This window comes from Anopheles coustani, chromosome 3 (genome assembly GCF_943734705.1).
Source record: "Anopheles coustani chromosome 3, idAnoCousDA_361_x.2, whole genome shotgun sequence".
NCBI lineage: Eukaryota > Metazoa > Arthropoda > Insecta > Diptera > Culicidae > Anopheles > Anopheles coustani.
Genome location: NC_071288.1, coordinates 96,942,194 through 96,968,171, shown reverse-complemented (window position 1 = coordinate 96,968,171; position 25,978 = coordinate 96,942,194). Strand labels below are relative to the sequence as shown.

Sequence of the window (25,978 nt, the reverse complement as noted above, 5' to 3'; positions counted from 1 at the left end):
GCCGTGCGTGAGTAAGTTTTCTGTGAGGCTGTTTTTTATTCCTCGTCATGCGTCAAATTAGTGAATAAACATTTTCCGCTCATGCAAGGGAGGAGGACTGGCGTGGAGGCAGGATGGACGGGCTAGTTTTTTTCCCCCACTAACACTAACATAGAAGTTTTCCCCACCGTCATGTGATGGTCCCCCCACCCTCTTCGTTGAGCGCGTGACGAATTAACATTTGCATGTTTTATGATAAATCAAAACCGGACAAAGAGCGATCGGTACGCGTGGTCGGAAAAGCGGCGTTCTTGTAGCTCGCCGCGTATCCTTTGTGAAGGGGAAACTGTTGTGGAGCCTCCGTTCACCTCTCCGGTCACCAAATTTGCACCGACCGGAGTTGCGTGCGTACCAGATTTTCTGTTGTTTTTCGGTCGCTACTTCAACACTCGCGGGACATGCTGTTGTTCCATTGGGATCGTTTGCGTGTTGCAGGATCTGGTTTTCAGTGCTTTTTTCTTCTTCGTGCGTGTTTGATTGAGCCCACTATTTCGGTGTCGAAATTTTCCCACCCATTCCACCTTGACTTTCAATCAATCGAATTTAATTTTCAACAACTTTTGCCTCGTACATCAATCGACTGAATAAACGATTGCGTTTTACGAAGAAGCAAATTATGACGCTCGGCAAGCGGCCTGCCATTGGATTCCTCGACAAGGTACGTTGGTTTACGGCCGTTAATATTTGATTAATGACATTTTGTTGATAGGAATTAATAGGGAAACATTAACAACCTCATGCGTCCTATACATATAATTCTACGCAATTTCATTTCTTTTTGAGGGGTTGTGATGATTTATGCTATTTTTGTACCCTTTCTAAATGGTACGGATTTCGCTCTCCTGAGTTTCTTGGTTTGAAAAACGATTTTATGGTTTATTAACGTCCATTGCCATTGGAGGACGTAAAAGGGTTGTAACAGGGAAGTAAATATATGCTAATGTGTCATAGTGTTATAGGTCACTTAAGGTAAAACTGATAGAAAGCACCCGAAACGAAAAAAAGGCGTCATAAAGTCAAAACAAACACATACAATTATTGAAACAATATTTGTTCGTTTCATTTCTTTGTTGTACGCGTGGAAAAGTATCAAACATGAATATTATGTTCTCTGGGGGAAAAAGTCATACGATTTTTATGAAACATTTTAGTCAGTCAAAGATAGTATCGCCGGGAATTGGACCATATGTATCAGACGGCTAAAGAGCGGAAAACAGGGGCCATAGAGGTATGGAAAGAAAATCAATAGTTTTCGTGGCTTTGGTTTGGTCGGGAAAAGTTTTTCCTCCGTCATGCTTTCGAAGAAGGTCTTTTATGTTTAACTTTATTTTTATTTCATTTCGCTCTCCTGTCTCCTGTTTCCCCTTTCTCATGGGTTTGAAAGTTTCTCGGTTCTTTACGTTTGTACGACTGTGTTTGGCTTTTCATTTGTTTCATTACTGTTTCCATTTGGCGTGTGGCCTGATCACGAGTGGCCCGTAAAATAAAGCTCATAAAGTTTAGTCAATTAAGGAAACATTCTTGCAGAAGCTCAACCTGAAAACATGCGATGAAACCATGAAGGGATGCCTATGAGGTTGTGTGTCTTTTCGAGTTTGTTGGAATCTGTTCATTCCAACGTGTATTATTGACAACCGCGAAAGTTATTTGGGTTGTTTTGAAGGTGTAGTTAAAAGTCTAGGTAAGAGGTTAAAGTTCATAAAAGGTTAATGTAGAACCACATAGGATAATTTTTATTCCATAGGACGTAAAATCTAGACAGCCGGCTATAGCTTAAATTAGCCGAGTAAGGAGAAATTGTTCTCATATTTAATTTTTTCCACTTTATTTCATTTCGTACGGATGACGATTCGCAAAACAGCAGCTTCATTTTATAATTTGTATTCATTTTTCTTATGCCCCACTTGTTTGCCGAGGAACTTTTTTTCGTGACAGTTTTATTAGCCGCGCCGTAATTAATTTTTCCCATGGATTTATAGCTTCGCTGGTACTTTTCTTTCCACGGGGCAGAATCCGTTTTTTTAATCCCTTCGTTGCAGAAATATTGCATTTGTTGAATTCCTTTTTCCTCTTCTTTTTTTCCGATGTTCATCTATGGTGCAACGATTGTGACAAAGTTTTCAGCAGCAATTATAACTTCTAAGACGGGAGAAAAAAACAAAACATGAAGCATAGGGCATGCTGTATCCGGATTTTTCAGGCCCCCGAACACATAGCACCGTACAAAAAATTCCATATGCGGCTTGACTTACGCTAGAGAAAAGCGAAAAAGACGAATTGCAAGTGAAAAAAATTGCAGAAAAATATCGTAAAAGAATTGAAATCGCCGGGTCAATTGCTTGGATAATCCTCTGTTTTTAAAGTTGCTCTACTATGTTAAGCAATCTGTAAGTTGTGAATAATTCTACATTGATTTTTTTTCTGTGTAAAATTTGGTTGAACTTGTCTGACACAAACTTGTGTCAGTAGGAGTGACATATGGTTTATGAAGATATTTCATCTTTTTCGAAGATCCAATTTTTATTGCATTCCATGTGGAAAAATACAGCTGCTACAAATGTGAAATGTCTACCCCACCTAAAAAATAATGAATGCTCACTAGAAATAAAATAGCATTATGATGATAATTATGGTCGATTTGGAAGATCAGCTGACAGATGGAGTCAAAGATGCGGCAACTTCATATGATGCGGAGAATCTGTAGGAAAAAGCAATGAAGCTGCGAAATATGAAGCTCAAAATGGCCGTCGTAAAGCCAGCTGTGTGAAGGCGACAGCTGCGTCGTTCATTCAAGACAGATATTGAAAGCTTCACCTCGCATAGATAGATCGAACCAGGACCAGTAACGGTGATTATAGTTTAGCAAAGGCGCACCAGATTGACAGATCTCTTGATTACTATCGAAATGCACATTTCAATATGTGGCATTTGCAAGCATACTGGTTCGTAGTATCTTCTGGATTGATATTGCATATCAATTCAATTGACGGAAATTTTCGTGCAATTTTTCGTGCAGTACAAAAATGACGATCATACTTTTTTGGGGAGGACTTGCACCTCAAAAGACGCTTCGTTGCGTTCTGTCGATTTCGGATGTGGAGCAATTTTTGGGGCGTCGGCCTGAAGGCAAAACATAAACCGGTTCGAGCTGAGACCAATTGCATCCGAGGGCGAGCGATGAAAGTGAAACGAAAGCGATCATTCGAGTGAAACACGCTCGAGAGGAGCCGTAAAAAAGAAACAGCAGTCAAGAAATTACTTTGATAGCGTTCCCCGCCCCAGTTCATTCCGCACATTTCCCCTTCCCCCCCATGCGTCTCGATTGAAGGAAGTGGCGAGTGGAGACTTAAAGACCAGCACAAGAAACGAGATCGAAAGTTCCTTTAAACGCGCGTGTGTGTGTGACTCGGTGCGGTTGACGAAACGACCGGTCGGAGTTGAACCGTGAACTGGTTTCCCTTCATGCCATTTAGTGGTCGGTCGATTCGTTTTTGTGTTTTTTTGCTTTCGTCCCAAGTACTTGTGTTTGAATGGACCACTTTTGGAGGGCGGCCAGATCCGGATCGCATCGACGGATATGATCGGACGCAATGTGGTTTTTTTACGATAGAAGGGAAGGTAACTGAAGGTGGTCGGACAAGTAATACACAAAAAAAAAAACATGTAGAAGAAGGAAGCATTAGCAGAAACAACCGCAAATAAACCGCCTTTTGAAGCGGTGTTGGTTAGTTCTCGTCATCCGTAATCGACGTCTTTTCCGAACGAAATTGTTTTCTGCGATTGAGAGCTTTTTACGTGAAAGCTTTTATTTCGATTGATAAACTTTACTCGGAAGCCCGCAGTGTAGCTTTAGGGAAAATTACCACTAATAGTCCTTGAGAGGTTGTACTCGACTGTCATTGGCATCTTTGTGTTGTCTTTGGTCAGGAATAGCGTTGGAAATCTTTTTATTATTTTATCACATTTTAACATTTCATTCAATTTTAAACATAATACAGAAGAACTAGATGTATCTAGTGTTTTAATATTTACGATCGATATTTACCACAAAGAAAGGTGGCTTGCACTTCGCTTGTCAAAATCAACAGTATCACACCCAGAAAATCTCATTAACAGTTTGTTCATTTAGCGAATCTTGAAAATGTGATCGAAACGTGCTAAGTAGGATGGAAAACTTTTCACCGAGTGGGGAGTATCTTCCTCTCCGAAAAAAACCCTCGCCATATGCTTGTTTTGCATTGAATTGCAATCATAGTACGGTGAAGGACAGATTTATCTGTCCTATTATGCCCTTCGTATCATTTTTGAGCGCTAGGAGAAGAAAGCAAAGTCTAAAAGAAGCGTGGGGTACTTCTTTAGCACCTCGACTTGCTCTTGGAGTTTCTTTTTTCCTTTTCCACTATTTTGTGCACGTGCCTTTCGGGTTGGTTGCATCTTCGCTGGTTCATTTCGAAGACACTTGTTTTGAGACGAGCCCAGGAAGAGGTTGCTCAGAAGTGTACCGCCCCTATCTCCTCCACCCTGCACTCCATTTCCCGGTGGTGAAATGCAACTCCCATGGTTTGCATGAGAAGCAGGAAAATAGCAAGTCGCTCGCTGCGCCGTCATCGCTGTCATCGTTGGCATTTTCCGGGGCCATCTTATCCGTGAGAAGGAAAATGAAAGCAGCTGCTCCGGGCGCTCCTTTGGTGCGGCAAAATGGCGAGATAAATTATCCAGTGCATTCAGTGCAGTTCGCAAACAACAATGCACTTTATTGCAGCCGTTCTGCGTTGCTGCGTCGCGGGGCGGTTTTGTTGAACAGCCTTAGAAAAGCACATGCTTTCTCAGCCCCGAGGATGAATCTTTGATAAAGATCAAGACTTCAACGGGTGAAGTAAAGGGGTGTTGAAGAATGCACTGGGGACTTCACACACATGTGATGTTGGTGTTTAGCACAAAAGGCGGAATGGAATGGGACGTGGAAACACTTTTCTGGAGATGAGGTTGCTTAGAGGTTCGTTTATGTGTTGTCTTTGGTTTGGAATCGTGACTTATGTCATCTATTTGCGTACTCGAGCGTTGGATGGTAAAGGTGTGTGTGTCCCGAGGGGGTGGAAGGAATGCTTCCACTTGAGCGGAAAGTTTTGTCATTTAGATAAAATCTGTAGCGCGAACTTCTCCAGCCGCGTCCCGGCGTCGTTTGCAAACCCGTTTTCCCGGCATTAGATTTTGAGACAAGGAAGGAAGTCAAGCATCATAGTGGAAATGGTTCACTGCGTCACAAGATGTTGGCTGCCCATAAACCCCCAAAGCTGGCTGGCCAGACAATTTCCCGTCCACCCTCCCGACTGTGAGGTTGTTGGTGATTTTGATGAGCAAAGTTTAGCCAGCTTCACGAGCCCGGAAACGGGAGGAACGATGCGTTTTCGGTTGCCTTCTTCAGGTTTAGCGCTGCTTTCGGCAGTGATTTAATTTGCTTCAACGTCCGTTTGGTCGGTTGAGCCTTCCCGCAGGGCGCTTCTGGAGCGGAAACGACGGTGCAACGGAGTGAAATGGGCAAATTAAATTAAATCCATTCCCGTCATTTTCGCATTTGACTTCGTTTATGTGTCCACCAAAACGCTCAAGGGTGAAGTTTATATTTATATCCATCCATTACTAATCTTCAGCTATCAGAAATTTGTACGCTGACAGTTTGAGTGTAGGCTTTAATAAGAGAGAAAAACAGGTAAAACATTTCCACAGTATTTTTATGATTCCCAAAAGATTTTTTAAACTAATCTAATTCTGTATGATCGGAATATTTTATTTTCATCGGGCAGATTTTAAAGACTTTCTGCGATAGGAAAACCATGCAAAGCAACTTTCCCAGCGCGCACACAGGTGTTGCGTGTCGAGCTAATCTCTTGCCGTGAGTTTACGTTTTTAGTGCCATCCTGTTCATAAACCATGGAAGCGGCGGAGCAGATGCACTCTAAACTTTTCCTTTTCACCTTTGCAGACAAAGAAATTTTCAATGGGAAAAGAAGCGGGCTCACTCATTCCATTTCCCGATAGCTACGGCAACAGCAGGCAAATGTGACATTAATTTTTTTCCTTTTCCTCCCCACTGGGCACACGTGTGCAAATGGTTATTTTTTGTGCTCATTGTTATGTGTGCCTTTTTTCACCCTCCCTCCTCGAAAGAAAAGGTTTACTAAAGTATCAAATCAGATATTTTATGGCATTAATGTGTGGTAAAGAGAACGCTGCTGCGAGAACGTTGAAGGACAAAAGGAGTTCTGAAACGCAACAGAAAACCACTCTATATTTTCAGTGATTGTTTTATCCACTCTTCCAGATCCACAAGAAAAAGAAGTCGAAGGAGAGAACCATGTGGCCACGTTTGACCCCCTTCCCGCTGGGTAGTTTAAGCTTTAGGGCCCCAAGGGACCATTTCTCGCCCATTCCCCAAAATCTCCACCGGTGGGCGAAGTTTGGCAGTGTTTATAAATTATTGAAATTCACTGCCCGGAAGCAGGCAATAATCCCCTCCTTTCGACCGGCGTGTGTCATAACCGTTACACGCCAAACATTATGTCTTCCCGCACGACGAGGAAGTTGTTTGTGTATATATTGACGAATCCGGAACCCGGGCCGTTTCCACAAATGTGGATATGATGGGGTTCGGGAAAATCTGAATCCTTCACGAACGGTGACAACGGTCTGTCGGGATGTGAAGATGGCTTCGTCGCGGCAGGAAGCCCTAATCCAACGAAGGCCGCGTCGCCGCGTTATTCTTGTCCCGAAATGGCATCCATTTCAGGGCCCCTGTGCAAACAAAGGGCGAAAAAAAGGATGTGAAAGTTGGCGTTTGGGATAAGAGCTTCGTGTAGTGCGGTGCGTTTTTTGACATTTTTTTTCACCCCCGCTAAAAAGAGTCAAAAAATGGTAGCTGTTGGTTTTGGATGAAATGCAAAGCGGATGGAAAGCAGGATGAGTTCTGGTTTTGTGGTGGGTTTCTGTTTTCCACCGCCGGAGGTACTCAACTTTGTCATTCCTTTGGCCGCTTTTTCGGTCACTAAAGAATTGTAAAAATCCGATCCGGGAAGAGACAAAGTGTGTCGCTGGGAGCATTATAAGAAAAGCGCACACACACACACGAAGGAGAACGAAGCCTTTTCACTTCTGGTTCTGGCTGTGACACACTTTGCTTGTTGGTGTTTTTATTTTCTTCCTTCCAGAAAGGCTTGCTCCATAAACTGTAAACTCTTAGCAGGGCATCGCCTATCCCCCTCCTTAGCCCTGTCGCATCGTCTTATGTCCCTGTCCACGGGCATCGGGACTTTGGCCGTCGCGCAAAATCGCTTCAAGGGCCTTCAAGGTACGTTTTCGTGTCGTGGGTGTTTCGGTGGGTTTGTCGAAGCAAATCCTTCCAGTTTCGGGATTCGAAAACTGAAGGAGAGAACTGGTTAGCCCCTTGTATCATCCCAGGCTTCGCGGGTAAAAAGCTTCCGAAAATAGAAGCTTTCTGGTACCCGCGGGGTGGGTTTTTGGGGTAAGATTAGAAGAAGGGGTTAAAGGAAAAAAAAAAGAGTGGCGAGCGAAAAAAAAGGAACGACAAATGATAGCATTTTAAGAACCACCCGTGGGCATGATGTCGTTGGAGAAAGTTTTCGGCCGGGGTTATGGTTTATACCGAGTGCTTACGCGGTGTTCCACCGATCCGGGGAACGTGGCGAAACTTGCGTGTTTCGTTCCTTTTTCCTCCCGAATGGTGGTGGGACTTAGAGATTTAGCGGGAGAGATTTGAAAAGTTGCCAAATGGAACGATTAATCATTCGGGGAAGGTGCGCGCGCAAATTGCCAGCGACACTGGGCGGGCTAAGCAAAATAAACAGCGGCACCCGAAAACCGCATAAATACCAGAAGAACTTTTGTACACAAATCCTTTTGCGTAGGTTTCTAATAGGTCGAGAGACATTTTGGGGGGGGAAACTAAGCCTATATAGCACATTTTGCATCGGAATCTGAATCGAGAATGGGTAGAACTGTATGAACTTGGCATTGGGTTGGTGGAGGGATATTTTCGGTAATGTCTGGACCAATGAAGTCGACTAAACGACAGGCTGTGATATCACGCGATGTTGAAACGTGTCAACGAAAAAATCGTATATTTCGGAGCGATATTTTTAGGCTCCTGGAGCATAACTTCCCCATTTCCAGGTCAACTAAATAATGTAAATACCTTCAGGAGCAGCAGGACGATGACACCAATGCATGAGTGACATCCGAGAAGGACAAAGGCAACGTTTTCTTCAACGGAGGAAAACGATTATTTACTGAAGGCAACGCCAGTGCCTGTGAATGCAAAAGAAGCGGCATTTGACGTTGCGAGGCGGAGTACAAATGTCAAGGATTTTTCTCATAGTCCTCCCAGTGTCCCCCCCAGTGGACGTTTGTCTTTTTCCGTGACATCGCTACAGGCGGGCTGTTTTTCGTTTATATTGCAATCCTTTCACTCCTCGAAATAAGCAGCAGTACCTTACCGCCGGCATCGGGAGAAGAGTCTTCAGTCACCTGCAAATAGGGATAAAATTACTCGACAGTACCTTTCCTGCCACAATCCCGGTAGTGTTGCGTGGGTTGTGAACGTTTTCCTTCCTCAATCCTATTTTTGGTATACCAGCATTGTAACAACGATGTTTTTTTTCATTTGGCAAACAACAGTAAAAGATAATTCAAACACAAGGATTAACGTTCCTTTTAGACCCGATTCCGTTACATCTCGCGGGGAATCCCGAAAGTGATGATGACTGGTACAATGCGAAAAGTCTTCTTTAGGGCTTTCCTACCTTTTTTTTGCTCAAGTTCTTTTTTCATCGGTCGTCGATGGTTTATTGCACGGAAGAAGGACGTAACATTCACTCGAAATCCTTCCGTTGAGTGACGAGCAACCGTCTAACGAAAGGTGGATACACAAGTGTAGTGTTTCGTTCATTGTGATGCAATTGTTCATTCACGGATAAATCCTGGATCATTTTGGGACGCGATGGGATTGTTCCTGGTGACGTTTTTTTCCGGATCACGAAAGGGTAGGTGGACGAGGTTGAGCTTTAAGTTGCCTCATAGCATAGAACCTTCTTGCGGGGAAGGCTTAAGATAAGACACGAAGGAGATGGCATCGGGTCGAAAGTAATTTATTATACGCGCGCTGCATTTGTGAAAGTGGATTAAGGGCACATCGGACGGTTCGGCCCGGATCTCCTGGTTTCAAGGATGCGAAGGATGATTGTGCAAGCACCAGAAGCTATTTGAGAAGCTGGAAGGGATCCGGTAGCATGACGACCTGCTTCGTTTGGCGTAATGAAAAATATGCCAATCAACGGTCGTTCTAGACGGAGCGGGGAAAAAAAGGACCCCGAATGGGGGGGGGGGGGGGTGGGACAGTCTTTGACGACCCGGGACAGTCGGTGTCGTGAACTTGAAGTGAGAAATTAATTAAAATCTATTCCAATGTTCTGTGCGGCCATCGGGTACAAAGCGAGGAAATTTGGGCACGATTCCCGGACTGCCAGTAGTTAAGTGGTGCGTCGGGTTGTATTTGTGTTGAAGTATTTTCCTCCGTTTTCGTTTTGGGAAAAGGGATCCCCTCGGTACCGTCGATTAATCGTGAGCAGACGAGAGTGTTTCCCCGGAAAAGCGTTTAGAGAACAACAAGTGGTAGGCTGTACGTGTAAATTGTGCGCCTCCGGAAAGGATGCAAATCTTTGTGTTGGGGTTTTATTTGCACGACTGTCGGAAATTAGTATCATCCGCACAGTGGGACACAAATTAGCATTCCCCCTTTGTTTCTCTTTGTGTCTTCGGGAGCAGACTGAAACAATAATAAAATGATGTTAAGTAAAACAAAGGGAAAAATATTGTTTTCTTCCGATGATAAGATCTTGGTACTTGGTATCATGTTAGTAAGTTGCTAAAAGAATATCAAAAGGTTTTGACAACTCTTCTATGATGGATTCCATAGAAACCAAACATTTTTCAAGATTGTATTTCATTGGGATTTTGTTCTCTTCTAGTAGAAGTACCAGGTTTGTTCGTCACCTCAACGTAACAGGATGACTTTGATGGCCACCAGGTTGTTTACTTGAAATATCGTTTGTGCGAATTATTCAGGTAGATCGAAATTTGTTTGTCAGACAAACAACACTCCCGCTCCGCTCTCGATTCGTTGGAAAATCGGACACAAAGTCCCGAGAGGTGTCCGGGTCGGCCTGGGCCGGGTGCAGGTTGCCGGAGAAAGTTGTTGAATTAATTTTGCACGAATTCATTATTTCCCGGTGCCCTTTTCCCTCTTTTTCTCGGTGGTGGAAAGTAAGTTTGCTGATGCTGTTTGCTCAAAGTTTTCGCTTTTTTTTGCGTTTATATGCTGAGGGATCGACGGGCGAAAAGTTACAATCCTTTGATGATGCGTCAACCATGGCGAACTGTAAAACTGCGAAATATTTGAACGAAAATCAACCAAGCTTTGCCGTCCCGTCCCCCCCGAGGTTCGTAGTAGAGAAAACTTTCCACTCCTTCTGTTTTGGCGCATGCAAATTACACATTCACACCTAATTAAAAGATGTGATAGTACTTCTTTTTTTTGCAATGAGAAAATGGAATTGTGAGCAATTTCGTTACTTCAATATTCTGCCCACCGGAGGAACGAAGTTTTTCGCAGGTCGAAACGCTTCTCCGGTTATGATATTTGTTCTGCAAATGTCGACACTGAATAATGGAAAACTTTTCACCGACCGCTGCGTCGTCGTTGCTGCGTCGCGTGCTTAGTTTGATGCGGTTGCGTAGTGTTTTTTTCCTCTTCAATTGGGACTTTGTTTTACCACGACGCAAACTTACCATCGTTCGGGCGAAGTGAATATTGTGTGTGCCACCGGTTGTTTTCTCCCATCTTCTTGAATTGATGCTGCGCGTTGGGAAATATTCCGTCCCGAAGACTTTCCGTAAGGCTCCACCCAAAAGGACGAGAAGTATCCTTAAGGCGGGCGACGAAAAGCTGCTTCAAAACAATCACAGCGGGATCGCGAAAACTTGCCACTCGTGATTGGCGTGTGGTAATGTATTCAAAGCTTTACACGAGTAGTTCTTGCCCCAAGTGGCGGGCGGGGGGTGGGATTTTGGCAAGCGTCTTTCGCACTCATTGTATCGTACTTCGCGCGGTGTTTTTTCCTCCTTTCAATTGAGGCTCCGTCGAAGAAAATTTTAAAACACTTCTTAACGAAGTGTGAGTGGTCCGATGGGGTGTGAATTTCTAGCGGTAAAAGTTAGGAGCATTTCAAATGCTTCTCACAAATCCTTGGTGAAAGAAAATGAGTTTCGTGGAATGATTCGATCGTGCTGGTTCAATTGCTTAAGTGCGTTGGTACGAATTTTGTTTTGGTTCCCTAAAAACCACCAAAACAACGTTAAACACATAATTTGTATAACCTTAGTTATTGGTACCATTTATTTATGGTTCGTCAATTTTTGCCACATACTCCATTAGTCGGCGAGAAATATTTTCTGCCTTTGGTGAGTTCCAAATGAGTTTCCAAATTTCCTAATCTGAAATAAATAGTCCGTATTAAATTAAACTTCGATCTCAAACGACGAGGAAAGTCCGGGAAATGGGTTAGGTGGTGTTGAAAGGTATCATTTTCCGAATTTAATTCAAACGTAGTATTCTAATACAGTCGGAATGATCATGATCCATTGCTCTATTGATAACCACAGCCATCATCGAGCCGCTGGAAAAGTGTCGAAATTGTGCTGACGCATTCTTCAGCGCTGGGTTTTCCGTGTGCCCGTGGCCAGGCGTTGCCGGAGGGGGTGTTATTTATTTTCTATGTGAATCCAACACTGGATCAAATCCCTCGAGAGACGACCGATATTGGCAGTTGTTGGTTTGCGGTTCGATTAATCGTCATCTATAATCACCATTGAAATGTTTTTCCATGGGAGAAAGAACGGGGGTGGTGGTGGGAAAATGGGTGCGCTTGACGGTGGTACCGAATTTGCTGACGCCTCCCAAAAAGGAAGGAATTTTTGTGGCCTACCCTCGCCACCCACATTCGCCTTCCGCTCTTGTGGTTGAACCGATTTGAGGAGGCTCTTTTGTTTTGTGGATTCGGTCCGCCATCGTAAAACCGGAAGATGAAAGGGACCGGAAGGGTGTGAGGGGTTTGGTGAGTAACACACAATGCCGGGTTCTTGTCGTTGACCCCCCCCCCGGACATGCCTTTGGGTTCAACGACGAGGGCCTGTCTTATCTTTCCAGCTGTCGTTGTCGGGACATTAGATGAATAAACTGAAAAAGTGTTTTTCATCGCCCCACCCTTCCGGTGTTATTGTCCCTTCCTCCCCTCCTTCCGCCCGGAGGACCCATGTATTTCCCGCACATCTTCCGGAACCGCACGCGGTCAATTTAACACGGATTGATAACGACAGTTTCGTGAAGGTTCGCTACTTAATGGAAACAGTCGGAGGGGGGTTTTGGTGATACGCGGCAAGCGAAAAATACATTTTTAGATGCAAGCTTCCACTGGTGGCCGGTGGGAGGTTCACGGAAGTAATCAAAAGTAGTGTTCGATTCGGTTCGGTTCGTTTTATTGCACATGCCGTGGGAGGTCATCAGCGAGAGTCGTTAATGGTTAATGTCTGCCCTGAATTCGTTCAAGATAGATTTGTAGGACATTTTTGTTAAGAAAGTGATATCTCTAGCAAAACTAAGAACTTATCGCAGTTTGATTTGGGGATCTGCTGTTTTACGATTCCGCCAAAAACATCTTTGCATCTCAACGGTGGTATGCTCCTCGTTTGGTCAACAAAGTCCAATCAAGGCGGGAATATTTGTTGCCTCCTTCGGGATTCATACAGATGGGCTGCTTCGTCCTGTGTTTGTTTTTCATCTCGTAATTGACCGTTTGAAGTATGTTTTGGTATTTTCGCACACAAAAGGATGTGAACCGGTGCGTGGCAGTGTGTAGGGAAATTTCAGCAAACTTCATCTGCCTCTGGAAAATGTAGTTGTTTTGGTACGATTATTCTGCATAATTCATCCACTCCGCGCTCCAGGTTACCGTTGATGAAAATTATTTCCACTTCCTGTTGCTTGATGATCTTGCCAACTACAATCAAACGCTTCGAGCATATACGGGGTTTTGGGAAAGGGGGACCATAAGCAAAGGTGGAAGTTGTTCGCTCTTGTTTTCATTGTAAATAATAGAATACAATTAGAGTTCCCTGCGCTTCCGACCCCGAATGGACCGTTGTTTTCCATTTTAGTTTCGTTTGGTTTTTTTGTAATATGAGATGGAAGCAATTTAAGTTGTGAACAACTTTCGATGTTTAACGTACGCTTCATTCAACTTTGTATGTTTGTCTAGCACTTAGCAGTTTTAGTTCGTTCTACCTCTAGTAGAAATTTAATTTATCGTTTCTCGTTTGAAACGTAGCTTCATATTTCTCAAAGAATTGGTTTCATGTAGAAATTATTCTTTCTTCTTTTTCAATTGTCGTAAAACGTACACAAATGGTAAGCTGGGAAAAGGTAAATACACATTTAACTTGGTCGTAAATTACTCGGCTCTTTAGGATCGACTTATTGCCGTACCGTTATCGGTTTATGGTTACGATTAGGAAATTGTTCGAGCACAACAACATTTGAAACTGCTGTTTAAATCTTTTTGGTAGCAATATTAAAGTTAATCGTACCCGGAACGTACTAAGAAAACATGACGTTTTGGTATATTTTACATTTGGAAAATACTTCCATACCTACCCTGCGGTCGGTGTCTGGCTTAGATGTTTATAAATAAACGATGAGTTTGCCTTACATATTTCCATCGGAGATAGATGCCTTTTTCCGCCGTTCGACCTTAGCCCTTTCGCTTGGTTTGATTTTCGCTCTGTTCAAGTGGAAAAAGGAAAACCCAGTTTCTTTGCAGTGCCGCTTTCGGTCGTACTGGACAGAGACGAGTCGGTTGAAAAGAGGAAAATAGGCAGATTAGATGACTCCGACCGGCTCTCGTGGAATGTGTGGGGCTATGAAAATCATCCACTGCACGAGCGCACGCACGCAGACAGTGAAAATCATCGAATCGGGTGGGCGGGCTCCCGGGTTAGCGGCTTGATTAATTGATTCCATTTGTCTAATGAATGTTTTCGTTCGATTTTTATTTTTCGTTCCAACACTAATTCGTGCACTTTGTTGCTTTTTTTTCTTTCTCCCTCTCCCACTCTCTCTACAGAATAACAATAACAACATCAACGTCACAGACGAGCCCCGGCGGAAGCGTGACGTCGCAACGCGCCCCAATCATATCCTGTTGTTCACGATCCTGAACCCGATCTATCCGATCACAGTGGTGAGTACAAAGGGCCAAATCATGCTGTTCCGTCCCGAAGGACGACCCGGGGAAAATATTTTACGGCCAATATTGAATCAATTTCATCTCGGAGCTGGAACTTTTTATTTTTATTGCTGTGGTGGAAGTATTTTCGGATTGGCTAAACATGTTTTACGTTCAACGGAAGAGTAAGTCACTCTTGTTGTCCTTCCCATCCTCGGCCTTGGTATGTGGGGGATGTCTTTTGGGATGGGTGGGGGAAATTTAATAGGAAAAACCGCAACACTGGCAAAAGTCCTTTTCGGTACAAAAAGGCACCGGCGTAGGGGTCTCGGGTAGGATCGAGTTAACAATTTGCGCAGGAATGTGTCCCTTCGCTAGAAGTTAATCAGCCGTCCCGGATGATGTTGTGCGCTACGTGTTTCAATTTTGAATTATTCCACAGAGTGTACGGGAGCCTCCGGGTTGAGGTATTGACGGTGACGAAATAATTCATTCCCCCGGCCAGAAATTGCTCCGTTGAAGCCGGTATGAAATATTTATTACTGGGCTATTTTCCATTCGGAAAAATGTGCCAAAGGATTCGGCTGTCAGAAGGTGATGAAGTGGAACACGTTGCCTCCGTAATGGATTCGGTGAAAAGGGCTCACCTTTCTAGGACAAAATACGGAGAGAGAGAGAGAGAGGGAGAGAAAGGAGCAATCGAGGTGATGTAAAGCCTATTTCCAGGGACAGGTATTAATAATGCATTCCATTAAACTCCCCGATAAACGGTTATTCCCCTCGACGCGAGCCGCCGCTCCGGTGAGGGAAATCCTCCTTTGTTGACGATTTCATCCGAGCAAGAGGTAAGGCAACCTATTATAATTGGCCTCATTTATTAGACGTCTCATGGATCCTCTGTTTTTTTAGCCAGGTCGGAAATTGCGACCCTTTTCTTCGAGTCTGGACTCTCTGGTGGTGTATCGTTTTTCCCCGAGGACGGTGGGAGTTAAACGGCGACCCGTCTGATGCGCTCAAAGTCCACCGGATGTAATGTAGCGCAATAATTGCCCAGCTTCGATCGGCGCTAGTGACAACCCTCTGAAGCGATCTGCACTTTCTCTCCATCCTGTAATGGTGGTCGCCGGCTTAGACGTCGGCTAGCTGCCTGCATCCATCGATGCATCTTGCATTCTGGGAGATCGTTCAACGAACGCATTAATCATAGATACCGGTGACCTACAATGCCGGTGTCGATGTCGGTACGAGATAATTAGTCTAGGGGTGTGGAAGGGACTAGGACGACGGAGCCGGCGGCGGTAGTACATGTTTATTTTGTATGATAAATGTGCTACAATGCACATAGGTTGGTATTTGAATAATGTTCCGAGTGCCAGTTCGAGACGATTCGATTAATTTACCCAATTCGTTTTTCATTCGTGGTATTCGAGTTATTCGACACCAAAAAGTTTAGTTTTCCGTTTTTTTGTGAACTTAAAACAAAAATCATTTGCGACGTTGACAATCGCAATGCACCACGTGCGCTTCATCGGGCAAAATCTGACATTGGCCACCTGTGGGCGTTTACTCAACGGCGTTCATGAATCATGGTGGCCTTTCTGCATAGTCGTGTTTTTACAACGCGTGCCTCCCTGAAATCTGTCTTTTCCTGGCGCGACCACTCATTAGGTGGCCAGCTCTTGGCAAAGACCGTTGGCACTGGGAACGTTGATGATGAAGATTCTATACGGAGGAAGCTCGAGCTTGTAGTTAGCAGACGACGACGACGACGACCCATGTTGATTTGTGGTGCTCTCGGGGCACATCGTAATTAATTGCGAATATGTTTCCGTGAGTGTGCGATGTTTTAGATGTGTTTTGATCGGATAATTTCAGTCCCGTCGAACGTCAAGCTGCACTATATTCTGCCAGAGGTACTTTGGGCGGTGTTCATTCGGGAGGAAGAAATGAAATAAATCCATTTGCGCCGCGATACCCGTAATTGATGATTCGCCGCAGGATGTGTTCGTTGTAAATGAATTGTTGGTCCTCTAATACTCTATTTCACCCTTACCCCGTAGCTTGCTTTCGTTCCAAATGTAACGATCATTTACCGGGACATTACCAAACCTCCAAATCAGGACAATGTGCAGCATATCGAACCAAATCACGCCACCATTACCGTTGTCGTTTGCTTCGCTGCAACTGATTTCGACAGGGAACTCCCTTTGTATTTTTCATCTGTGCTACAATATGTGTACCTTTACTGAATGATGATGGTCCCTTATGCATCGCCATCGGTTATCATTAGTTATCTGGCGACGGGTGCGGAGATATGATATGGCCCACATTTTCTGTGAATGATGTTTCGATTATTCTGTCTGTCGGCAGGTTTCGAGAGTCAGGAGTGAGAAGTGGATGAGGTCGCCGTCGTGGCTTGGAACGGTGGCAGATCTCCCGCTATCACTGCGCGATGCTCCCGTGCGCTTGTAGTACATCAATCTTCCGTAGCTCACAATGGGGGGAACCGTCTACAAGCAGGTGAGATTCTATCTTGGGCTATCAGGTGCACATCGGCATGGGTTCGATTGTGCTCCCGGGAGTGGATGGGTATCACAGGTGGGAAAAGAAATAGCGCCACAACGCTTTCCCGAAACGCTCGTGTCGGATGCTGGTATGCCTTTTTTGCTGTTTGTCGCGCACTGGAAGTTCGACATGAGTTATGACACATATGTGCCTCCCCTTAGCGTGGGAACTACACGTGGCGTAGTTGGTGGTGCTGATAACGACCAAATGTGCACAGCTGGGTGGCAAACAAGCGTCACGCAAATGTTTGAATGGTGTAGTTACATTTCCGCCTGGAGGGACCCCAAACCAATCGTGCCAGAAGAAACAACCGAACTTCGGCGGCGGTGCACATGTTTTGGACGAGGATTACTTCATGGTTCGCGTGTGTTCGCAAATGGAAGGCAGGGGATTTCGGTGACCCAAAGCAATTCCCATCACCAAATCGATCCATTGGTAGATCAATAATTAATCGAAAGCAGCTTCCGGCACTATTGGATGAGGGAATTTGGCGATTCGGTCCGAACAGACGATCGAATCGTTGCTTTTGCCCTCCGGCTCGTCGTATGCGACATTCGGTGTGTGAATTAATCTCGTAAATCCTGGAGAGAAGATTACAGAAGATAATCATGTCACCAAGCTTGTCATGTGAAGAAGTCATCAGTCTCTAATTTACTCTGATGAGTTTTTAGTAGGAATAGGGAACTTAGCTTTTCTTTACAACTTGATAATCAAGTCCAAACCAATATTGTAGATGGTTTTTCGATGATCTTCCTGGGCTTTTTAGCCCAGAAAATAAAATACGCCGAACATGTTCGATGACAGTTTTATCTTAAAATCCGTTGGGCCCTTTCCAAACGAATTAAACCGTAGCCGCGTGTAACCAGGCCGACCATTGTGTGTCGGTGTCATTACGTATGCTATCGCTGTACTCCGACATCTATGCAGCGGAACCTCCGAGGGGAAAGGGTGGTACGTACGTGATTCCGGTATCGCTGTGCAGGATAAACGATGCTATCACGGCGTGCCTTTCCTGCTGGATCAAAGGCCGGATTGCTAATTCAAACAAGGACGATGTTGGGTTGTTGCTGGGCGTATGTGGCCATCGGATGGAAGCATCGAAGAGCGAAATTGATTCGGTCCAACTCATCCGGCAGGTGTGTGTGTGTGTGTGGGTAATGGAGAAGGTTTACCTTTTGTCGGTGGATCCATTCGCCGACTGCCTGCGTCGGAACGAGCGTAGCTCTTAATTACTTGGCAAACGTGAGTCCCACCGTTCCTCTAGTTGGTTCATGCCACCACCGGCCTGGGGACCCTGGGAGATGTGAATTTTATGTGCGTGTGTGTGTGGATGTTTATGGCCGCGGGACGGGAGAAAAGTTCGTGTTACGGAAGGTAACGAAGTGGAAGATGAAAGAGTGCCCCTAATATCCCTACGGTTGGGGTTTTGAGTTGATTTCTTTCAAATCGCGAGTATCCATGGTAAGGATGATCACATGACGCGGGTGTTTGTTCAATGGTGAACCTGTCGTCGGGGTCGGGGGATTTGGTAGCTTGTGATGAAAACGGGCGCCGGAAAGCCATCCCCAGCCATCGGGATGTGTAGGGAGAGCCGCGTTTGGCGTTTGTGTTATGATAAAATATTAACCTCTACCGTGCAACCTAAACCATGCCCGAGAGCGTTTTCCGCCACAGGAAGAGACAATATTTTTTACGAGCTTGCCTTCCTTCGGTTGTGCTTTGTTTTTTCGCCTCCAGCCCATAGTAGTAGTGTCTGTTGGTTCGGCTCGTGTGGGTGGGAAATGTCGTCTGGGAAATGTGGATTTTTATGATCCTCCCGTGCGCGTTCCCACCGCCCAACGGGGGGTGGCGCTTTGTGAGTTTTGGGATATACTCTACACAAACGCGAAAGGTATCGTGCAATTATTGCCTTCCGGGCTTTCCGATGGTGGCCCTCGCTTGCGCGCGTCATCAGGTGAATACTCCGATGGAGGACTCGTGCGATTCGGATAACGGAAAAAGATCCTTTTTGTTTTTGGTGTCCTCAGTGGGTGCCTTTGGGGTGGTGCGTTAGGTGTGAAAATGTGTTACCGTGTGCGGGATGCCTGAACCATCACTGTATGTGATTTTTACTTTGGCCGCGACCTGTGCGTTTGACGCTTGCCAGGATGATCGGTGATGTGAAAGTGATAACGAAGATCCGCTAGAATGAGCTAGACTTTTATTCATGAAACTGGTCTGCCCTAGGCGTTTAGGAGAAGAAGGAAGGTAAAAAAGAACCACTGAAAAGAAACATTGTAGTTGATTGTGACAGACATTAGAAATTATGTACTGATAGTATTGTTCTATTGTACACTTTTCCGGTGTTGCCGATTTAGTTGCCCTCTTTTTTCCTCTCTAGTGAACTTACAGTTTCGATTGACTAAGTGTGCTTAGTGGATTTAAGGGCTCTTTTAAATATCTTCCTAATTCAAGCTCGCCGAGAAACATGGCTCTATCGGTATGCAAAAATAAAACCGATACACTTGTTCTCCGATGCACAGTTTAGATGGTGCTATCCGAATGACTATAAAGATGTCGCTGTCGTATGCCGCCCCGGATATAGGTACTCTTTGAGGTCGGGAGCGCTTCGAGGTCGATTGAATTGATAAGTGCGCTTCCGGCGGTCGGAGAAAGCTTTCACAATCGACATGCCAAGTCTGGGCATGTGGGTCTCACTTGGAATTGGATCATCAGAGAGTCTGGCCTGGTTGCATGTGGGAAAACCTGTATGCCGGAGGCGTGAAAACCGGCATAACCGATGAACCACGATGGCGCACGGTTCCAGGGTGGTTACAATTGTGCGTAATTTAATGCTGATGGGATGCAGATAATGGGATAATTGCATCTCCGCGGCAAGGTTCAACGGAGCCAGACACCTCATGTGGATACTGTGATTTTCTCAGCACGTTGGAAAAGAACAACGGGGGAAAAAAGGAAAGGAAGCTAAACGGTATGCATGTGTGGGGGGTGTAAAATTAAATGAACCAAAGACTGAGTTAGTGTGTTGATAATCAGACTGGAAAGTAGGATAGGGTGATCGATAAGTGACCGACATTTCTTTTCTATCCTGATGAACTTAACTAAAGTTTTTTTTTTGGTTTACGTTATGTATCTTTCATCTAAAATTACTCAAGAACTGGAAAGCTCCAAGAAACCACTAAATCTGTGGCGAATCATTCTGTTGGGTTTTTCTCCATTTGACTTGAAGGTTTTAGTCACGTTCATTTTGACAAGCCACAAAACATCTCCACCGAAGGGAGGCTTTGTTTCACTCCGGCGCACATGCCACGAAATGGAACGTTGTACAGAGTTTCCAGTAGAATTTTCGTGTTTCGTTATTTTTTCTACCAACTCGTCCTTTTTCGTTGGAAAATCCTTTTTACTAGCTTCGTCATCAGTGGCTTTAGTCTTCGGTTATCCTGTATGTATGTGGGTAGCCGTGCACCAGAAAGGTTTCCAATGGTTTCTTGGACTATTATTTCCTCCCGGGTTTTGCTCTTCTTGACCCGCCAGAGCCATAGTCCCGGTCGGTATCCCCCATGAAAAACTTCGCCCATAACCTTTGCCAAGTCTCTTTGTTGGTTCCGGCGGTCATTGTTGGCGTAACGTGGCTACGGACCGGAAGTTAATCTTTGCCCTCGGGGTTGACGAAGATACGGCGATGCTGCAAACCTCGATATCCTGTTTGCGATTTATATATTTCTTGTGTGTTTTTTTCCCCCACCTATTTGCCATAGAAGTCAGGCTAGTGCTTCTGGTGGTGTATCGCTTGGAAAGGCATGTCTGTGGTAACTAATCATGACGCTGGGTTATAAATTGGGTTCTTTAGCTTGTTTCCCCAATTGCCTCCATTTGTTTTACAATGTCGATGCAACCGTTGCCCAGACACGCCGACGGTGGTTGACGATACGAAATTTGATTTAAGGGAGCGATTCTTTCGTGTGGCATATGGGTGATTTGGGGTAAAAAAAGACAACGGACAGATTAATCGGAGCGTAATCTAACTAAACTCGATTGCAGTGAAACGTTGACTGACCCTTAGTAGCCCACCATGAGGTTTCCATGGTAGAATTTTATGGTGCATCTTGCACGTTTTAATGATGATTGAAAATCGCCTTGGTGTTTTGTAGGATCTGGATGAAAATGTCCCTGTTGGTTGGTGTAATACAATTTAGGTGGGTTTGGTGGGTTGTAGGTTTTAATAACAGCTGTTGAGAAGTTCAAGTCGTGGAAATCAAAGACTTAAACATCGATTCTGTAGAAAGTAAATCATTTCCATCGACATCATTTACATGATAGACGGTTATTTGAATCCTAGTCCATACACGGTGTCTATTACATTGGATTGTTTATATGTTTTTCAAGATAGCTTTTTAGCTATTCGTTTTAATTAAATGACATCAACCAATTTGCATACTTGATATCTTTCTCTTCGCATCTTGATTATCAGTAATTTCACTATTTTACCCATTCAACCCATCGTTTTCTGATCGAAGCACTAGTTTTTAACCGCTCTGATAGACCAAAGAGAAGCCCATGAAAGGGAATGATCTTTTGATGTACTCTCGCACACTTTCTAGTGAAAGGTTACTTATTCTTGTTATTGGTAATCCGAGGTTATTCGCATAATTTCCTTCTTTTTAAATACAGCGCTTGTAGGATTCCTGTTTTGACTCAAATTGTCACAAATTAAATCAGTTTTTCTATCTTTCATACATGAGTGTAATACAACATGAGTTAAATAAATTGTAACATATTGTGCGAAACTATTTTTCAACCGAACCGTCCGTTTGGTTGTATCCCGGATAATGCTCTGCCAGTATGTACTTCTGTAATCCACCGGCTGTTGGATGCGAGGCAATATATTCCAATGTACATTAAATTCCCTTCGGAACCCTATCGGTGCACCGACTCTCACGTACATTAATCTTAATCGAAATCGAATGCTAATGAAACGTGTGCACCAGAGTCGCTAAGAACCACCAGTTGCAAGCCGTTCGGTTGCATTGTATCACATTTTGCCTAGCTCGTAGTGTGAGAGATTCAAGAGAGCACATGGCGTCGATAGAACACGGCAAGGATGGATCTGCTACGAGGATGGGTAGGACAGTATCTTGAAAACGCAAACTAAGAGACTAAGAGACAGTCACAGCTCGAGGAAAAATAAAGCATAAATAATAATTAATCATTCCGCATCGTGTGGCGCTGCTGAAGTGTCGTACGTTTCTTGGAACGGCGCAGGCAAGGCGGCAGATCTGTGGGGCTGGGCTTTGGTGTGTGTGTGTGTGAGCTGCGAGTGGCTTATCAATTCAACGGATGCACCTTGGACGTCCTCCGCAGCTGCATAATGGGAGCTTGCACAAGTGTGCGGGTCGATGGAAAAGTGTACCAAGCTGCGCGGAAGGTCAGCATGTTTTCCACCAACAACGGGAACAGAGGAGGATGATGACGCCCCGCAACGACGACGATGGCAAACGACAGCGACTCGGACGTGGTCGTTTTTGCGAAATGGGGGTGTTTTAATGAATAAATTTACTTTCTCTCCCTCCGCGTGGATGGAGAGTGGTCGGGAACCGTTTAATGTATGGGGCAAAGCGCTGTTGTTCACGGTTGGGAGGAAACCGTTGTCATCCTCCCAACCGTGGAAATACATAGTGGACATACTGCTTGCTTAAAATATGTTTCGATTAAAAAAAAAAAGATTGGTTACGCAAGTTGCCCGAAACGTTGGTTTTAAATGAATGTACTTCGTTTTTATTTATCAAAATTAAATGAAAGTCGCCAATTTCTTTTTTCATAGAAGTAAAGGCTGGTATAATTTGTTTATTTGTGTGATTACGTTTTGTCCGCGTTTGTCGTGCCACTATGCCCATGGTGCGTGACCTGGAAGCTGCTGCATCTGTTGCACCTGTAGGAGTTGCGTTGTGGCGCAAGACTCTCGACCGACCTGCATTTGTCGTGTCGTTTAGGATGAGTTGCTTCTTAAGCTTCCCCCCACTTGCAGCTTCAACGTCAGGCGGAACCCGCAGTCGTTTACACAGTTGCGTCATTCCACAGGTGGAAAAGCCTCAGTTGAACAGTCTCTCTCCGCTTTGCTATCGCCCCCGGGAGCTGGTCACGTCTCGTTGAATAATGCACTGGCGACTGAAGCGGACATTGCAATTCACCGACAGTGAACTGAGCAAGGCAGTGGAGATCGAGGATCAACATCCGGCCACCAAGCCTTCGGAGGTGTCATTTAGTTTTATTTTAGTGAGCATACACGGAAGGACGCGGGAGCCTCCTTCGCAGATGAAGAGGTAGTTTGCATATTTTTACCATCTTTCAAACCTCCTGAAACGAGTCAGCAGATTGTTGAAAGTCCGAACTGGGTGAATATGGCGCAGCAGGTAGACGTGGAAAAAGAAAAAAGAGATTCGGTTGACTTGCTTTAACACGCCAAAAAACATAACGTGCTGTTATGTGAGGTTATGGTTGGACCATTTTAATGCAAGTTAACGATCGTACACTTTGATGAGGACTTTCTCCGGGACTTTTGGGCGGGAACTCTCTAGTTTGTTCGCCCCCGATGAGGTCACATTCTCGAGTAAATCGAGCAATTTTTCTTCATTCCAACCGTCGTCGTCGTCGTCCGGGGTTTCCTTCTCGGGTTCGGGGTTCTTCGAGTGTGTCTCGTGAATGTTTGTCCACCGGACAAGAAAGGACCTTCGGGCCCGCTCTGCGCGGGGGAAAAACACTTCAGGAACGCCGTGCGTGGGATTGCAAGAAATTGGACAACGCAAGTATTTCATCCTGGAATGACAGCGTGGGATAGAATGGTGCCATAAATTTCCCTCAAGATAAGCAATGGACCCGTCCGGTCGATAAAGGCGCGTGCAGAAGAAGACGCTGCCGATACTGATGACCTGTGCGGTAGAGTACGTGGTAGAGGTGTTTATTGCCCCGCATACCTTCGTCTTTGCTTTTTTTTTGCCATCGTAGGATACAGTTCAACAACAATGAGGATGGGGTACTCTCCCTTGTCCAGAACACTCCTCCTCCTGTTGGCCAGAATATGTTTTGCAGTAAAGGGAATTATTACCACCCAGGGATTAGTTTTCAAATTGAAGAAATTATTATACATCCAGCGAAGATTTACGGACGACGTGGAGACATTTTGCAAAGCTTCTACGTTTTTCTGTCTTTCCCTCCCTTTGGCTAGCTCTTGATTTACCGCATCACCACTTTTTCAATCCCTTCGCGTACCGAATGGAAGCTCTTTCGGAGTTGTTTATTTACACAATGCTTTTTGCTGTTCGTCCCATGGCTGTCGCAGTGAGTGTAATTTGTAACGAGGAATTTCCGCGGTTTACAGAACACATAGCACGTTTCAATTATGTTTGCTTTCATTGTGGCAAACAGTGTTTTCTCTGAATGTTTATTCTTTTCATGATGGTGATGGAAATGATGTTGCGCTCACCGCAATCACATTACTCCCGAATACTTACCCAAATGACTTTTATCATCCACCATTTGCATTGCATAGTGCATAGAAAGATTTACCGTTCCCCACCGCAAACGGTACGAGACATGACTTGTTCGGCCAATGATAATGCACAAATCAGTTCAGATATTGGATTGCAATCCCAAGTGATTTTTCCCGACCCGAACACATGTTGCGAACAACTCTAATGTGCACCAAATGCATTAAGCTTGAAGCTCAGGACACCTCGAAAAAGGCATCCAAGCAACCGGAGGTTTGCAAATCCGGCTTGCTTGGGTTATAGCAAACTCCCCCGTCATTGTGTATCTTGGTTCGTTGGTGGAAGTGCATGATCGTGTTTTGTGCATCTTTTGCACCGTGACATATCCTGACGCCTTTTGCGCTCCAGGTGACGCGCACCGGCTTGCACCGAATTTAATTGGCTTTATTCGTTTTGACATCTCGCAAGGTTTTGAGAGTCGTGATGGTCGGTCGGTTAGTCCCTCGGATTCAACTTGTGTGACTGATGTGCACTTTCGTGCCGATTACGACTGAACAAAGACCCTGCGATCGGAAAGTGGACGAGCATCGGTGTGGCGATTGCATTTTCCAACTGTAGCAGATTGATAATGACTGGTGAGAAGGCGTTGGCAAGCGGGATGGATGGAAAGCCACTCTATTTCATTGTTGGCAATGTTGAAACTGCACAAACTTGTGATGACTTGCCTTTTGTTGTGCACTGTGCGCGCGTGTCATGCGATGGCAGTCGAAAGGAGGAAAGCTCACTTGTCGGGAAAACCGGGTTCCCAAACAGATGCGGAGATGAATGTATGAAACGGTTTGAAAATAGCTCCCGGGGTCTTTCGCTAGGAATGTGAGGATGCATATTGCACGTTCGCTTTGCATAAGTAAACAGGCCCCAAATTATTAATGCAGTTTCTGGCCCGCACGTGAAAACTGTCGTTGATTTTGGTGGCAATGCTTCAGCCACCGCTTTCCAAACGGGATATGTAAGGTCGTTCGTGCGACATTTGTTTGTCTACCGTGTGACGAAGCACCGAGCGAGCAAACCGAAATGCAGCGATGGGATTGCATAAAGGATTGCACCTTTATGTGCACCATCAGTGGAAAGCTAGGAATCCCGCCCTCAGTTTTTGTAGTTGCATTCAAACATTCCAGTTGTCGACACAAGAAGACCAGATGTCTTTGAAAGAAGGGAAATCCTGTGCAATGATGCAACATATATCAAAACGATATTAGGGTAAGCATTTTATGTTTCCCTCTTTCGGTGTAGCTTCGTCTCCTGATTTAGTTATTCTTATATGCCTATAACAAATGCTTGTTTGCAAAGTCTTATAACTGTCATGGAATCGACTCTTTTGTTTCAAAAGTACTTATCGCTTCCATTATATTTCAATCATCAAACCGAGGCTTCATAGTTCATTCATTACGTTTTCTGTGGCATTTTCCCTTTCGCTGAAATTCGTTACACAATATCATGAGTGTTTTCTCTGTCATAGCTTTCATTTGTATTTACGTA

General features: G+C 44.7%; 1 protein-coding gene across 3 annotated transcripts in view; it reads left to right on the top strand.

The window, feature by feature from the left end:
• LOC131261029 (heterogeneous nuclear ribonucleoprotein L) overlaps positions 1-25,978 on the top strand; it is a 147,718-nt gene that overhangs the window by 54,447 nt on the left and 67,293 nt on the right. For all 3 annotated transcript variants that reach the window (XM_058262915.1, XM_058262914.1, XM_058262913.1), the window contains exon 3: positions 14,289-14,405. In XM_058262915.1, coding sequence (XP_058118898.1) covers positions 14,289-14,405 — 117 coding nt within the window. The remainder of the gene's footprint in view (positions 1-14,288; positions 14,406-25,978) is intronic.